Source organism: Anabrus simplex, chromosome 3, assembly GCF_040414725.1.
Source record: "Anabrus simplex isolate iqAnaSimp1 chromosome 3, ASM4041472v1, whole genome shotgun sequence".
Lineage (NCBI taxonomy): Eukaryota > Metazoa > Arthropoda > Insecta > Orthoptera > Tettigoniidae > Anabrus > Anabrus simplex.
In genome coordinates, this window is record NC_090267.1 from 329,327,352 (window position 1) to 329,344,230 (window position 16,879).

Genomic DNA, 16,879 nt, shown 5'->3' on the forward strand with positions numbered 1-16,879 from the left:
ACTGGGTAAACCACTGTTCACGATTGGAAAGAAAGGAAAAAAAAAAGAAAGTCAGTTTGTGACTACTCACTTATTAAAAAACTTGGCTTACGAATACTGATGAGAATCTGGAACATTCCGCGGGTGCGGATGATGACTCAAACTTGAAGTTTCACCAAGAAACCACGTTGACGTCATAGATGAAATGATGTTGAAGGTAATTGGATCTTGTAGAATTTTCTGAAGATTTCTGCTGCTCGTGGAAATGATCTTAACACACGGAACATGCAAGTAGTATTTACAGATACTATGTTAATTTTAGGACGTCCAATGAGTGATCACAGTCCTTGTTGCAAAAAAAAAAAAAAGTAAATAAATATTTTAAACTGTCACTGAGAACGTCCAACACAGTGCAAACACGTAATATTTCTCATGACCGTCTCTAACCACAGTCTTTGAATCGTTGTCCTGACAGATAACACTGATTCTCTAATGTTGATAGGACTATCTTATTTTAGAAAAAGTTCTTAACTTTCACTGAATTTATCACTGTAACACGTCAAGTCCTAATATGGCACATAAATAAAAAGACATAGTCCAAGGATGTGCTATGTTAGAAAATAAGTTCTAGAGTAGTTAAAGTTACTGTACACGACAGTTTCTGTTGGTAATTTAATATTGTGTGCAATTAATTAAGTCCACACGTCATGTTGTGAATGTCCAATATATAACTTCGAACTTCACTGATTTCGTGCGTGTTATACTTTGAAATGTCTGTAAGTTATATCGTAGTCGCGGCACAATAGACTACTTACAGTGCGACGTCTTTTTTTTTTTTTTTTTCAAGTATGATGGCGATTTACTAGCCCGTAATTTCGTCTCCGCGAAACATGATGAAAAGTACTGTCTTCGAGACTGCACGAACATACTATGTGAGGGCCAGTCTCCCCTCTCTCTTACTCATACACATACTGCACTGCTAGACTGGACTGCTTGCAATGAACTGAACTCAGCTCAACACACAACTACCTGTTAGCCTTGACCCAGTGGCATATATAGCTGGCGCTGGGAGGGGTAGTTTCTCTCGGTCATGTGACCGTGAGTGCGTAATTTCTGTTAGATTTTAAATCATTGTAACTCAGCAACCATAGGATGGATTAGTTTGGAATTTATAGAGGTTAATTTTCATGACGTCCGCTACCATTTAGCGTTTGTTCCATTAAAATTGGTACAGGCGTTGAAAACTTGCAAAAAGAAAGATATTTTCGAGAAATATCTCTAGGGGAGGTGAGCTTTAAACGACAGGTGACGTCACTTGACTCCGCCTAGCGCACTCGTGGAGTCCGGTACATACTGGAACATTCTTTTACTTAGATGTTCGTACGTCGGACGGATCTTATATGCTGGAACAACATTTAACTATGGACCAGGACCTAGGCTTTCGTGGTACAATATGCTGCTTTTGCTGTTCTCATGATGTCATCCATTACTATTGTAAACAGGATTGGTGATAGAACACTTCCCTGTCTCAGCCCACTAGTTATTTTGAACCAACTTGTCCTGCCAACTTGTGTTTGCACGCAACTACAACATTCCTTATACAATGCCATGATCATTTTTATTAATCCCTGTCCAATTCCTTTTTGCACCAGACTGTCCCATTCTTTCGTCCTAGGGACACTGTCATATGCCTTTTCAATATCAATGAATGTCATCACCATATCATTCCCGTATTCCCAATGCTTTTCCATTAGTTGTCTCATAATGAAAATGGGTTCTATTGTTGACACTTCTGAAACCAAACTGATTTTCCTGTATCTGCTTCTCAATCCTCAACCTTATTCTACTTTCCAGTATCCTTTCCATTATCTTAGCAACATGGGATATTAGAGTAATTCCCCTGTAGTTCTTCAAAACTTTCTTATCACCTTTCTTGAAAATTGGGATGATTATTCCTTTTTGCCAATCCTCAGGGACCTCCTTATTCTCCCAGACATTCCTGAGAACCCGATATGTCCACCGCAGGCCTACAGCTCCAGCTGCCTTTATCATCTCCACTGAAATTTCATCTATTCCAGCAGTTTTTCCATTCTTCATCTTTCTTACTGCCTTTTCAATTTCATTCATTGTAATTTCTTTATCCATTTCTTCGTCAACTAATTAATTGCCTTTCCTGGTCATCCATTGAATGACTGTCATCCGTTCTTATGTTCAGCAGCTTCTGAAAATACTCTCTCCATCTATTTCTTATTTCTTCTGGCTTTGTTAAAATTATGCCACCTTCATCCTTCACAAATCTGGTGTTTACTTGATCTCTCTTTTTGTTTCTTAAGATACCATACACCAATTTCTTGCTGCCCTGCGTATCATCTCTCAATGTCTGTGTGAATAAGGCCCAGCTTTTCCTCTTTTCTTCCTCCACTACTTTCTTGGCCAAATTCTTTGCCTCCACATATTTTCTTCTACTTTCTTCATTCTTAGATGTTTTCCATGCTTTCCATGCAATTTTCTTTTCCTTCACTTTAATCTTTACCCTGTCATTCCACCAGTGTGTTTCTTTGTCTTTCACATTTCCTGATGTTCTACCACACACCTTTTCTGCACATCCAACCAGTGCTTCCTTAAATCTTTTCCATTCCTCTTCAACATTCCCCACCTCTGTCCTGGGTGCCAAGGGTATTATTTCCCTTTGAAATTCTTCTTGTATGCTTTTCTCCTTCAACTTCCATACTTTAATTCTTTTCTCTCTTCTTAATTGGAGTTTTTCAATCTTTCCAACTTTCAATTTTCCTATCACAACTCTATGATCTCCACCAAAGGCTTCTTCAGGCATGGCTGTTACATCTACAACGTTCTTCCGGTGTTCTTTCTCTATGATTATATAATCAATCATGGTCTTTGTTCGTCTGTCTCCCCAGCCATACCTTGTAATCTTCTGACTGTTCTTCTTCCTAAACCAGGTGTTTCCAACAATCATTTGATTCCTCATGCAAAAATCCACCAACAACTCGCCTTCTGGATTTACATTTCCATATCCAAAGGGCCCTACAACATCTTCCTTTCCTTGTCTTTTCATTCCAACTTGTGCATTTAGATCTCCCGTCAATAGTACTTCCTTATCTTCTATCTGTCTCTCCACTTCCTCTAAGAAGTCCTCTAGATGTTCATCTATGCAACCAGTTTGTGGGGCATACAACTGAAATAGATCTTTCACGCCATTTTCAAACTGGAGTCTCATCATCATCATCCTATCGCTGACGTACTTTGTATATTCCAGATATTCTTGGATTTCTCTTCTAAGTATGATGGCCACTCCATTTTTTGCTTCAGGTCCTCCGCTGTAATACAGCCTATCCTTCTCTCAGAGGGATCTCCCCTGTACCCCTCTTCTTGGTCTCGCACAGTCCAAGTATGGCTATATCTTTTTCTATCATGAAGTCAACCAGTTATTCTGTCTTTCCCGTCAGGGTCAGTACATTAACTGTTGCAATTTTGATGTAGTTTGGTGCTGGTTGCCCATTTTTCACAGTTCCCCCAGCACCTGAAGAGCTGAGCGTCGCTTTTAGCAGGGGACGCCCTAACCTTTTCCGAGGCACCATATCTGCTTTGTCCATATAGGGTATTTTTACGATGGGCTTGCCACACCCAAAGGCATTTTATACCTACTGCCAGGTTCAAAATTAGGCCGCCCCTAACATGGAGACAGACGCCTTTCGTAGCCGCTCCTCTGGAGTACAGACGCTACGGGTATGCCCCTTCCGCCATCTCCGCCGTACTGAAGTCCACCTTCTCCGCCGTAGATGCCGTTGAGGTCTTCACTCGTAACCCTGAGCTGGGACCCATACCAGATGTTACACACCGGGTCCCTAAAATCTTCGCGACTAACTTGTACCCTAGCGGTCCCATGTCGTCAAATATCATCATAAAAATCCTTAATCACAATCATCGCTTAGTTTTAATCCTCAACAACCATTTAAAATTTCTGACTCATTGTTATTATTATAATAATTATTATTATTAACTCCCCGATTATTGCTCCTAAAAGCGTCTTCTCGATGAGCTGCCTACTGTCCACAGCAATCACCTTCCCTTCTAAAATCAATCTTATTTCACAAACCAGTTGTTCATCAAAGCTTCGATTTAATTATAGTTTAAATCTTATTTAATTAATTTCATCCTCGTCGTCATGATTTTTTTTATGAAGTCATATTTTATTCTTATTATTATTACTACACTTATTATTAGGCTTCATTCCCCCATAATTCCTTTTGAAGACCTTAATTGTTCATAACCTTGTGAAATTCACTAGCAACTGGGGTTATCAATCACTGAATCAAATAGCAATATCCCAAGAAAATGCAAAAGAGAAAAAAAATGAAACTAATGAATCAATGAATCAATGAATCCATGACTACTCTACCATCACCACCACTTAAATACAGACATTACTAAAGAAACTACATTTCGTTAAATAAGAATACAATCCAACTAGCCATCTACTGAAAGAGAAGAAATGTAACAAAAGTACTTATTGTTCCAATGTAAATCTCCGGCGTCTGGATGTCGCTATAGATGTCGGTTCCTCTTGTTCACTATGGTGTAGTGATGGGACATTCGATTCATTTTACTGAATCGATCCATTTGATTCCGTTCACGTTACTGAATCTATACAGTGATCCGATTCATGGCATATTAGTCACCGCTCCTACTGCATCTGTGTAGTATGTGCTGGTAAGACAGCAGCAACAGCATTCAGTGCTTGCAGCTGCCATCTGGTCTTCAAACTATGAACTCCTTTCTTAGAAAAAAATGCTAGTCACTCTAATACATCGAAGGTTTCCGGCGACGCAAGGTGAGAAAAGTTAGGATTAGGAAGGTAGCAGCCATGGCCTGAATTAAGGTACAGTCCCAGCATTTCCTGGTGTGAAAATGGGGAAATTACGGAAACCATCTTAACGGCTGCCGACGGTGGGATTCGAACCGACCATCCCCCGAATGCAAGCGCATAGCAACGCGATACTAACCGCATGACAACTCGCTCAGTCATTTTTAAAAATATGTATTTTTCTATCAGCTGAGGATTTTGTATAGGCTACCCGAGATGTACAGTAGCTCGCTGGTTTTTCTGATTCAACATACTGTTGGTTAAGTTATTGCGTCTGTCCACATATGATTGGAGTCTTGTGCAACGATGTGGCATATGAACTGAGAGAATACTGAGCCGTTCTTCCCCATATAAAACAGATACTTTTGAGTGGTCATGAGCATGACTCATAGTCATAGGGCAGGCTAGAGTCGAGTTTAATTGTCAAATGTCAACTAAGTTATAATACTAAGATTCATTAAACTAATAAATAGTATAACCTAATAGCCTACCTACTTACTAGCTACTTCAGAATTATGTTTTGACTACCTTTTTAACACTGCAAATAAAACCATCTATTATTTAAACCTCCCTGTAAGAAGAGAACAGTGAGAGCAAATGGGTATTATTTTAAAATGAGCTGAGCTCAAGAATCCATTACAGCATACGATTCTTTCAATGTACTGTACCATGGCTCACTGTATGTCTCGCTGCAGCTCGGCTCTGCGCCAGCGTCCAACTGTCCAGTGTTCCGATAAGGAGCTGTGTATCTTGTGTCTCACTGAGCCGTGCTCGTTCACGATTCTTTCGGTGTGCCATGGCTCACTGTATGTCTTGCTGCAGCGGAAGCTCAGCTCTCCGCGTGTCCAGTGAGCCGATAAGGAGCCGTGTGTATCTTATGTCTCACTGAGCCGCGCTCGTTCATGATTCTTTCAATGTGCCATGATTCACTGTCTCGCTGCAGCGGAAGCTCGGCTCCCTGTCAACGTCCAGTGAGTGTGCCACTCAGCACTGTCCGCTGGGAGTAATCTGAATCATGTGCCGTGAGCTTGCCGTTCCTGTGAATTGATTCACTCGGACACTTGAATGAATCGATACACTGCTTCGAATCATGCATTCAGTAGCCAACACTACTACGGTGGCTTGTGGACGAACAAATTCATCGTGCTGGCTTGCACACGTTGGTTTAACACATCATGACCCTGGTGAAGTCCAATAGCGCGGAGGTAGCTGAAACTGAAATTTATTATAAAAATTGGATCCACACTCGTTGTATATCACTAGATTGTCTTACGGTACTTCACTGGCGCAATGATGTACACTGGGGTTCAGTCCTACCAAAACTTCAATTTTCGAGCACATTTACCAGTCTACAGTACATCGTTGAGCTGATGGAATTTTGAGTAATATATTATATTACTAACAAGACGGTATTCATAGGCCTGGTTTATTTTCAAAGGTTCTCTTTCGATGGTCATCCTCCCTTGTAATTCTTACTGGAACATTCTACAAACTTCTGCAGTAACGCTCGGCGTAATGAGTGCGCTGACTGTCCGTGGTTTGGAAAGTTGCACCCAGGAAAATGTGCAGCAGCAATAATATCGCACTATACTGAATTGATTTTACAAAATGTGAATTAGCACTCTTTAATAATAGTCGTGCAGTACAAGAGGTGAACAGTTAATACCACTGTTAGCTAACTCTTCTGGAAAATACACTGTTAGCTGTCTCTCCTAGAACTATACTGTTCGACTTCTTTCGTGTAACTCCACTGATCGACTTCTTTCTAGAAAACTCCTCCGACCATCTGACACCTTCACTGATTTTCATTGGCTGTCAGCTATCCTGCAACGTGATTCATCCTTCAAACTTGTGAGCCGATTTCTCTGGAATGTCGCTCACCCTTGGCTATCGGCTCGCTAGGTGACGTAACCTCTGTGACATGGTGACCTTCACCTGCTGACCCAGTTCTCACTCGTCCGCAGTGGAATGGCACAGTGATCAGCTGGTGCTCGCTCACGCGTAAACCCGTATTGCATTACAAAATTTTACCAACTTCCCAAAATTCAATAAAACACCATTTGGACGGGTACAATAAGCTATTTGAAAGGATGGTTAACCAGCATCTTGTGTGGGCCATGTAAAAGGAAGGTCTCTTAACTAACTACCAGTGTGGTTTTTGCTCTCATTGGTCTGCCACCGATCATCTGGTAAGACTGGAAAACACCATTCAGAAGACCTACACGTAGTAGCCATTTTTTTTTTTTTTACATGGAGAAAGTTTACAATACTATCTGGTGATATGGGATTCTCTCCACACTGTACTAGTAGGCATTTTGGGGAAATTTACGAACGGTTATTGAGATCTTCTTGTCCCTCTGTCTCTTTCAAGTCTGAGTAGGAAATGCATTTTCTCAATATTACGTTCAAGAAAATGCAGTACTGCAGCGATCTGTACTGAGTGTCATGCTGTTCGCAATTGCCATCAGCGGGATAATTGCTGCTCCTGGATCCGCAGTCATTCTGTCGCTGTATGTAGACAATTTAGCTCTACATTACAGCTAAGGAAGAATGGCATTTGCTGAGAGGCAGTTACAGCAAGCTATTAACCGAGTCGACTAATGGGTCCTGCAACATGATTTTTGATTTTCAGTTGTGAAACCCTTGGTTGTACACTTCTGTCAACATCGGCTTGTGCATCCTGAACTAGAGCTCTGCTTGCGAAACAGTGTCTTACCAGTGGTAGACACCTGCAGGTTCCTGGGACTCTATTTTGATAAGAGACTTGCATGGCATCCCCACATCCGTCAGCTGAAGGTTGCCTACATGAAGACTTAACAAGCTTAAGTTTCTCAGTGGCACTTTGTGGAGAGCTGATCGTGTGGTGCTGCAATGTTTCTACACAGCAACAGTCCTCTCCTGAATCGACTATAGTAGTGAGGCTTATGGTTCAGCATCAAGATCCGTGGTGAGCCTTTTAGACAGTGCTCATCATAATGGAGTTAGGCTGGCAACAGGAAGTTTCTATACTAGCCCCATTCCCAGCCTACTTCCTGAAGCAGAAGTTCCATCTTTATGAATAAGGAGGCAGCAGTTACTCCTCACGTACACTGCCAAAATTCATGAAATGCTGCTGCACCCAAGCTATCAATGCATCTTTAGTACACAATACCACCAGAGGTACCAAAACCGGCTGAATGTCACACAGCCGGTTTGGTTTTGAATTGATAGCTTGTGTCATGAGTTAAATGTGGCTATCGGTGGTTATCTTAAAAGATTGAAACTATAAGTAAAGAGGAATATCAAGGAAGAAAAGGAGAAAGGTTGGGGAGAGTTTACAAACAAAATTGAGCAAGATAGTCAAGGAAATCAGAAACTATTATACAGAGTAATAAAATCAAAAAGAATAAATCAAGGAAAAATCAGGGCATTAGAGAGAGAAGATGGATCGATAGTACATGATGAAAAGGGTCTTCAGAAGGTGATGGCAAAATATTTTGAAAAACTTTATAATGAGGATGACTGCTTGGAGGAAGAAGGAGATAAGAAAATGGAAATAATAGATGGAGAAAAAGAAGAAAACCCAATAACATGGTTGGAACTTGAAAGGGCAGTGAAAGCAATGACCAAAGGCAAAGCAAGTGGAGAAGACAAATTCAATGCTGATACGATTAAGGCAGCAGGAAGCAGTGATCTACAGTGGCTATACTGAGCCCTCAATGCCATATGGAAGGATGAAAGGATGCCTTAAGATTTGCATAAGGAAGCATTGTACCATTGTTCAAAAAAGTGAAATAGGAAGAAATGTGAAAATTATAGAGGTATAACCCTATTATCACATGGGCTAAAACTAATGAAGAAAGTCATAGACAAAAGACTGAGGGATATAATAGAAACACAGTTAGAGGAAGAACAATATGTCTTTAGACCAAATAGATCAACAATAGATTTGATATATACAGTGTGAATGATAATGAAAAACACTTGGAAAGGAACAAGGAAAACATCTTCGTATTTTTGGATTTGGAAAAAGCTTATGATACAGTTAAGAGAAAACATGTATGGGAATGCCTACGGAAAAGGAATGTACCAAAATAATTAACAAGATAAAAATGTTGTATCATGAGAGTAAAAGCAGTGTACAAGTGGGAAGTGGTGATTCTAAAACATTTTATACTAAAAAGGTCTCAAGCAAGGAAGTGCACTGTCGCCATTATTGTTTATTATATTGATGGATGAAATCATACTGTAAAATTTGTAAAACAGAGTATCAGTAGTGATGAAATGAATGCTTTGGTATTTGCAGATGATGTGGTGATTTGGGGAAAGGGAGAAAAGAAACTACAAAGAAGAATGGACATTTGGAATGAAAATCTGAAGGAGTTTGGAGTGGTAATTAGTAAAAAGAAAACTGTAGTCATGCACTGTGGATAAGAGGAGAAAAGAGAAGCCAAGTGAACATAGACAGAGAACAGTTAGAGAATGTAGAACAGTTTACATATCTGGGTAGCATTATCAATGGAAGTAATGAAATCAACCCTGAAATTAATAACAGACTAAGTAAAGGTACAACATTTTATATCAAGACAGAGGACTTTTATGGGATGACAAAGTATCCAAGAGAATGAAATTAACATTATATAACCAGTATTTCATACCAATTGTAACATACAGACTAGAAATGCTGGTAACTAATAAGAGACAATATAGTAAGATCCAAGTAGTAGAAATGAAATTTTTAAGAACATTGGTTAAAAAGACAAGAAGAGATAGAATCCAAAATATCAAAATCAGAGAAGAACTAAATATAGAACCGTTAGTACAGAACATACAGAAAGCAAGACTGAGATGGTTTCGGACATGTGAAAAGAATGGGAAAGGAATGGGTAGCAAGAAGGGAATAGGAAAGAGAAGTTGAGGGAAAGAGACCAGTTGGAAGACCGAGAAGAAGGTGGATGGATCAGATATGGATCAGATATGGATTAGAGAAGCTGGATTGGATGTGGCAGAAGTAATGGAGCAAGAAAAATGGAAGGACAGAAAAGAGTGGAGGAGGCTTGTTAACCACACCCAGACGACTGGATTGGGATGTTGATGATGATGATGACGATGATGATTATGATGGTGTGATCAGTGGTTGAGAGTAAGTTGGATGAAAACCAGTGTGGTTTCAGACCACAAAAGAGATTTTCAGTATGCGACAGATAACTGAAATATGCTACTAGAGGAATAGACAGTTATGTTTTGTAGATCTAGAGAAGGCATATGACAGGAGTATCAAGGGAAAAGATGTTAACTGTACTGGAGGATTATGGAATTAAGGGTAGATTAGTAAATTACTAAAACCAATCAAAGGCATTTGTATTGACAATTGTCTGCAGTGAGAATTGACAGTATTATAAAAGCAATCAAAGGCATTATTATATTGACAATTGGGCTGCAGTGAAAATTGATGGTAGAATAAATTCTTCGTTCAAGGTATTTACAGTGATTAGACAAGGTTGTAATCTTTCACCTTTGTTGTTCATAGTTTACTGAAAGGTGAAAAGTTGCAGGGTTTGATTCAATTTGGTAGAAATGTAGTAAGCAGTTTGGTTGATACCAACGACTTGGTCTTAATGGCAGATTGTGCTGAAAGCCTGCAGTCTAACACCTTGGAATTTAAAAATAGGTCCAATGAGTATGATATGAAAATTAGCCTTTCCAAGACTTAAGTGATGCCAGTAGGGAAGAAACTTATGAGAATTGAATGTCAGGATGGGAACACAAAGCTGGAACAGAAAGATTATTTCAAGTATTTAGGACGTGTTTTCTCCCAGTATTGTAGCATTGTAAGTGAGATTGAATGAAGGTGTAGCAAAGCTAATTCAGTGAGATCTCAGTTGCGATCAACAGTATTTTGTAAGATAGAAATCAGCTGCTGGACAAAACTATCTTTACATCTGTTTGTTTTCAGAGCAACTTTGCTTTACGGGAGTGAAAGCTCGCTGGAGTCAGGTATCCTATTCATAATTTGGAAGCAACATACATGAGAGTAGCGAGAATGGTTGCTGGTATGAACAAGTGGGAACAATGACAGGTGGGTACTTAGAATGAGGAGATAAAGGTTAAGGTAGGAATGAACTCAATTGAAGAAATTGTATGCATAAACTGGCTTCTGTGATGGGGTCTTGTGAGGTGAATGGAGGAAGATAGATTACCTAGGAGAATATTGGATTTGGTCTTGGAGGGTAAGTAAGTAAGGTTATGATGTTTATACTCAGTTTTTTATGAACTGAAGATAAGCGGTATGGAATTAAGTGAGGCCACAAATCTTGTTACAAATAGAGGATTGTGGTTGTGTTTAGTAAATTCACAGAGGCTTGCAGACTGTATGCTGAAAGGCATAACAGTGTATAATGAAGATATGCGTATGTACACTGTGTTAAAAATGTGTATGTACACTATGTTAAAAGAAGAGTTCTTACTGAGTGTATTCACTAAGGAACCATATGTTTGCTGAGAATCTGATTTAAATATTTGTAAGTTCCAATCTTGCATCAGAAACCCTTTACACAGTTGCTAGGAAATCTATTTGTATGAGTGCTATTATCATGGTTTATGTACTTTCAGTTTGCTAATGTTTGTTTTCAGAAATATGGGTTGAAGGTCTACATTCGAGAGCCTACCTCTTATACACCAATGAGATCTTGCAAATCTGGAGGACCAAAGTCACTCACACTTGGAAGAAATGAACACCTTAATGCCAGTCAGATTGCACAATTCTCCCAAAAGGATGCTCAGGTATTAAAAGCTTTTATTTAATGGATTTTTCACAAAAATTATCAAAAGAATCATCAGAATCAGCTTCTGCTTCAAACACTAGCGCTGTGCCATGTCCGGGGGCCATCTGGTGATGAATGAACGTACCATTTCCACTTCTATTATAATGTGTCTAAATTTCAAAAAGTAATTGTTTAAGAAGCCTTTCTCGTGGACAGTTGTGATTTTCTTCTGATGACGCAGAGCACAGTTCTCTGCGAAACATAAAGTATTTCACCTTATTTTCTTGACACGGCATAAGCCCAAAAGCCTATACAGTATCATGTCTATAAGTACGGGCCGTGAAAGCATCAATGGCAACATATATATTTTTTTTTTTATTTGTCATAAGTCTGTACAGAGTACTCCTCCACATTCAACAGACACTATGCATGAATTGAATAAATGAATAGCTGCATGAATGAATGAGTGAATGAATGATTGCATGACTGAATTGTATTCATGGATGCATGAATGAATAAACACTTCTCTCCCAGTCACGGATAGCCACCAACTGGGGAGAGAGCATTCCTAATTGAATGAGTCGATGAATTAATTTATGAATGAATGGATTAATTAATTGCACTTGACCCATAGCTACAAAACCCCAGCAGCTATGGAGAGAACATTCCATTGAATGAATGTATGAATAACAGAATTCATGCATGCATGTAAAGCAAAGGAAACTCTTCACTCCCAGTCACGGATAACTAGTAACTGCGGAGAGTTGAATGAATCAATGAATTAATTAATTCATGTTTTCATCCTATAGCTATGGAACCCAGCAGCTGAGGAAGAAACATTCCATCTATTGGATCCTAACCCATTACATGCAATTTAACAATTAATTACATTAAGGTGTAACAATAACAAAACAACTACTACTACTGCTGCTGCTGCTGCTACTACTACTGACAGATTCTTGAATAACAGATTCATGGTCCAACAGACTTATCTATCTAGCTAGCTGTAGTCTGCTCTACCTGCATTACAGAATCTTGCAACTTTCTTCTATATAAATTTTTAATTACAATTAATAACTTACTGAGATTACTAGGCTTATACCATTCTTTGCTTATCATCCTAATAATTCTAGCCATTTTCATCATCACTTATCATGTCGTACATTTTATTAAAAAATATCCTTGTAACTGCTAGGGTTTCTTTACAGGATTTCTCCATGTTCACTTCAGAGAAGGCACCTTACTGTATCCTTCCCCCTAATCCATCCCTTATTTTTATTATATCCCATCATCCACCAGATCAAATCTCATGTTTCTCTCCTATTTACATTCACAATATTTATGCTCATACCCTGACTTATCCAATTGAATTCTGAGAGGGTCGCCCTGCTCCTACATGCATTGTTGGATGTGTTTGAGAACGGTTGGCTGTTGAGAGAGCTCTTGCATTATTGTAGTGATAAAGTTGTTAAAACCTATTGAAATAGCTTAATTTTTTTGTATTTGTGATTCATTTAGTGTTATTTATATAGTGGTGTGTAGTGCTTGTTGGTAGAAATTGGGAGTAGTGATATTTATTTAAATTTTATAACAAGTAATTCAGTTGGTCTTCAGTAAATTACGTTTTCTAGGTTAAGTAGGCTAGCTAGGTGTACCTTGTTTCTAATTTAGGTTTAGGTAATAATATTATCTTTAAAAATATTTGTGAATATCCGTAGGTTCGTTGGTATAATACTTACAAAGGCAGATTATCATAAGGAATAGTACCGTAACTTCCGCCGAAATTTCTCCGGTATTTCATATAGATATCCGTCCAAACTATCGCGAAGGTAATAATTTACTACATTAAAAAACACGATACGCCTGTAAACTTCCATTTAAAAAGTAGTTCAAGAGATTATACAGTAATAGTTAACAGTCGTTGTATTGGTATTGATTATTGTCGCTCCTCATATTCAAATATTGCATTGTTGGCTACAGTCGTGAACAAAGGGAGTAGTGTAGTCAAGTAAATATAAATAAAAATCAGCTGATCTTGTATTCCAATCATTTGTACTTCTGAGTAGGTAGTTAAAGTATCCGTAATTTATATTTTGCTCCCTCGATTTTTCAGTATTTATGAGCGGTAATTGCAGTTCAAGTCCCTGGAGTAGTAGGAGTAGTTTTGATAGAAATATTTGAGAAATTATTGTAGACAACCTTGTATTTTTCAGTAGGCCTAATTAAGGACACTTTTATTCTCCGTCCTGTGGAGTAGGGAAAATAATAGTAATCCACCAGCTGTAATAATCACATAACCACATTTCAGTAGAATTGAAGTGAAGATAAGGTATAATATATTAGATAGTATCTTGCCAGTTATATTCGTGTTTTTCTTCGTGTACGGCAATCCTTTCGATACTTAAGCATTTAACCAAACGCAGTGTAGTGTAGTGTAGATACAGTACATTTAGATAGTGCCGTATCCTGCCTGCTATATTCGTGTGTTATTTTTCGTGTGTATCTATTAGACCGTAATACTAATAATAATAATTTGTCTAAGCATTTAGCTTCGTTGGTAATCTTTGAGTACAGTAGTTCTTGCAAATTTCATTTCTGTTGTGCTTAGTAGTGACATACGGTACGGTACCGGTATCGTAATTAGGATACGTCTGAAAGTAGTTTAAAAATTACTGTAGTGTACTGTACAGTCGTATATGAGAAATATCCTATTAGAATTTAGTGTGCTTATTTTATTATTGTAAAATATTTGTGTAGTACTGGTGTAGTAGAGATATCCGTAGAAATTCTTACTAAATACTGTTGTTGTAATTAGGATAGGCTTAATTGCAGTTTGGAATTGTGTAGTTCTTGTGTATTACTTTTGATATTCAGTAATTAACAGCAGTTTTTATCCTGTTAGGGGTTGTAGGACAAAAAATAGAGCACGACTAAGTAGTAATGTAGTGTTGTAGTCGTATATTAATTACCTTATTGTTGTGTGATCTTTGAGTACTATCCCAGACAATATATCCCTCCGTTCATTTATTTTTTGCAAATAAGTTATTTTATTTTTAATTTCACTTTTTTCCCGTAAAGAATGGCTAAGGAGCGCGAGTGTACGAACTGTGGGTGTAGCGAGGCATTGAGGGGTATGAGGGAGGAGTTGGAAAGTTTGAGGGAGATAATTAGGATTTTCACAGAAGACAGGAAGGAAGATAGGACTCCCTCAAACAATGTACAGGTTACAGTAGGTGTACAAGAGGGAGGGGAAGGAAAGGGGGGAGTTATAGAAGACAGGTGGTCTAATGTTCTAAGGGGAAGGAGATTGCAGGCTAAGGGCTCTATTCAGGATCAGAATTCAGGAGAGGTGTCTGTGCGAAATCGGTACGAGTTACTCCAGGTAGAACAACAGAGGGAAGATGAGGGACAGGGAACTGTTGGTGAGATGTGTGGAAGTAGGAGGAAGGGAAAAGGTAGGAAAGGGAAATGTAGAATAGAGGATAGGACAAGACAGGTGGAACAGGGTCATGGGAAGGAGAAAAGGGAGGAGGAAGTAGCTTCTGCAGCTATCAGGAAAGATAGGGCTGACCAGGAAGGGAGGGGATCAATTGAGGTGGGTAGGTTTGAGGCTCTGGTCATGGGGGATTCCATCGTTAGACATGTGGAGAAAGTGTGTGGAGGAAAGGGAACTAGGGTAGAATGTTATCCAGGAATTAGGTTGAGGCAGATGTTGAGGAAAGTAGAAGAGAGGGAGGAGGGGAAGGAGAAGGTGGTAGTGTTTCACGTTGGTACCAACAACGTAAGGCAAGCTGATATAAGTACCAACATAGTTAGAGATGTGTGGGATCTGGTAAATGCAGCACGGGTGAAGTTTAAGAAAGCGGAGATTGTTATTAGTGGAATACTGTATAGGAGGGATACTGATTGGAGGGTGATTGGGGATTTAAATGAGACTATGGAGTGGGTATGTGGGAAACTGGGAGTGAAATTTCTAGATCCTAATGGGTGGGTAGGAGATAGGGATCTGCGCTTGGATGGCCTTCATTTAAACCGCAGTGGTACGTATAAGTTAGGAAATTTGTTTGGAAGGGTAACAGGGAGGTACATTCAGGGAAACGGGATGGCCTAGGGAGCGGTGATAAGGGAACAGGGAACTGGAAATCAAGTAGGGATGGCATAAAATTTTTAGTGTTGAACTGTAGAAGTATTGTAAAGAAAGGAATAGAATTAAGTAATTTAATAGATATATATTTACCAGATATTGTAATAGGAGTTGAATCATGGCTGAGAAATGATATAATGGATGCAGAAATTTTCTCACGGCACTGGAGTGTGTATCGTAGAGATAGGATAGGAATGGTGGGAGGGGGAGTGTTCATTCTGGTGAAAGAAGAATTTGTAAGCTACAAAAAAGTTAAAGATGAGACACATTAAATTCTAGGTGTAAGGCTAATTTCTAAAGATAATAGGCAACTTGATATATTTGGAGTGTACAGATCGGGCAAGGGTAGCACTGACGCGGATTCGGAATTATTTGATAGGATAGTCGGCTATGTGGGAAACGACATGGAAAGAAATGTGATTGTAGCGGGAGATCTGAATTTGCCAGATGTCAATTGGGAAGGAAATGCGAATGACAGGCAAATAAGTTAATATGGGAAGGACAGCTGATTCAGAAAGTGATGGAACCAACGAGAGGGAAAAATATCCTGGATGTGGTGCTGATAAAACCAGATGAGCTCTATAGGGAAACTGAAGTAATAGATGGTATTAGTGATCATGAAGCTGTTTTTGTGGTAGTTAAAAATAAATGTGATAGAAAGGAAGGTCTTAAAAGTAGGACTATTAGGCAGTACCATATGGCTGATAAAGCAGGCATGAGGCAGTTTCTAAAAAGTAACTATGATCGGTGGAAAATGGTAAATAAAAATGTAAACAGACTCTGGAATGGGTTTAAAGAAATTGTTGAGGAATGCGAAAACAGGTTTGTACCTTTAAGGGTGGTAAGGAATGGTAAAGACCCACCTTATTATAATAGAGAAATAAAGAGACTAAGAAAGAGGTGCAGACTGGAAAGAAATAGAGTTAGAAATGGCTGTGGAAGTAAGGAGAAATTGAAGGAACTTACTAGAAAATTGAATCTAGCAAAGAAGGCAGCTAAGGATAACATGATGGCAAGCATAATTGGCAGTCATACAAATTTTAGTGAAAAATGGAAGGGTATGTATAGGTATTTTGAGGCAGAAACAGGTTCCAAGAAGGACATTCCAGGAATAATTAATGAACAAGG

The 16,879-nt window shown here is 38.9% G+C and overlaps 1 protein-coding gene across 1 annotated transcript in view; it reads left to right on the forward strand.

Moving 5' to 3' along the window:
• LOC136866321 (pyridine nucleotide-disulfide oxidoreductase domain-containing protein 2) overlaps positions 1-16,879 on the forward strand; it is a 106,141-nt gene that overhangs the window by 19,868 nt on the left and 69,394 nt on the right. The window contains exon 3 of the mRNA XM_067143172.2: positions 11,477-11,626. Coding sequence (XP_066999273.2) covers positions 11,477-11,626 — 150 coding nt within the window. The remainder of the gene's footprint in view (positions 1-11,476; positions 11,627-16,879) is intronic.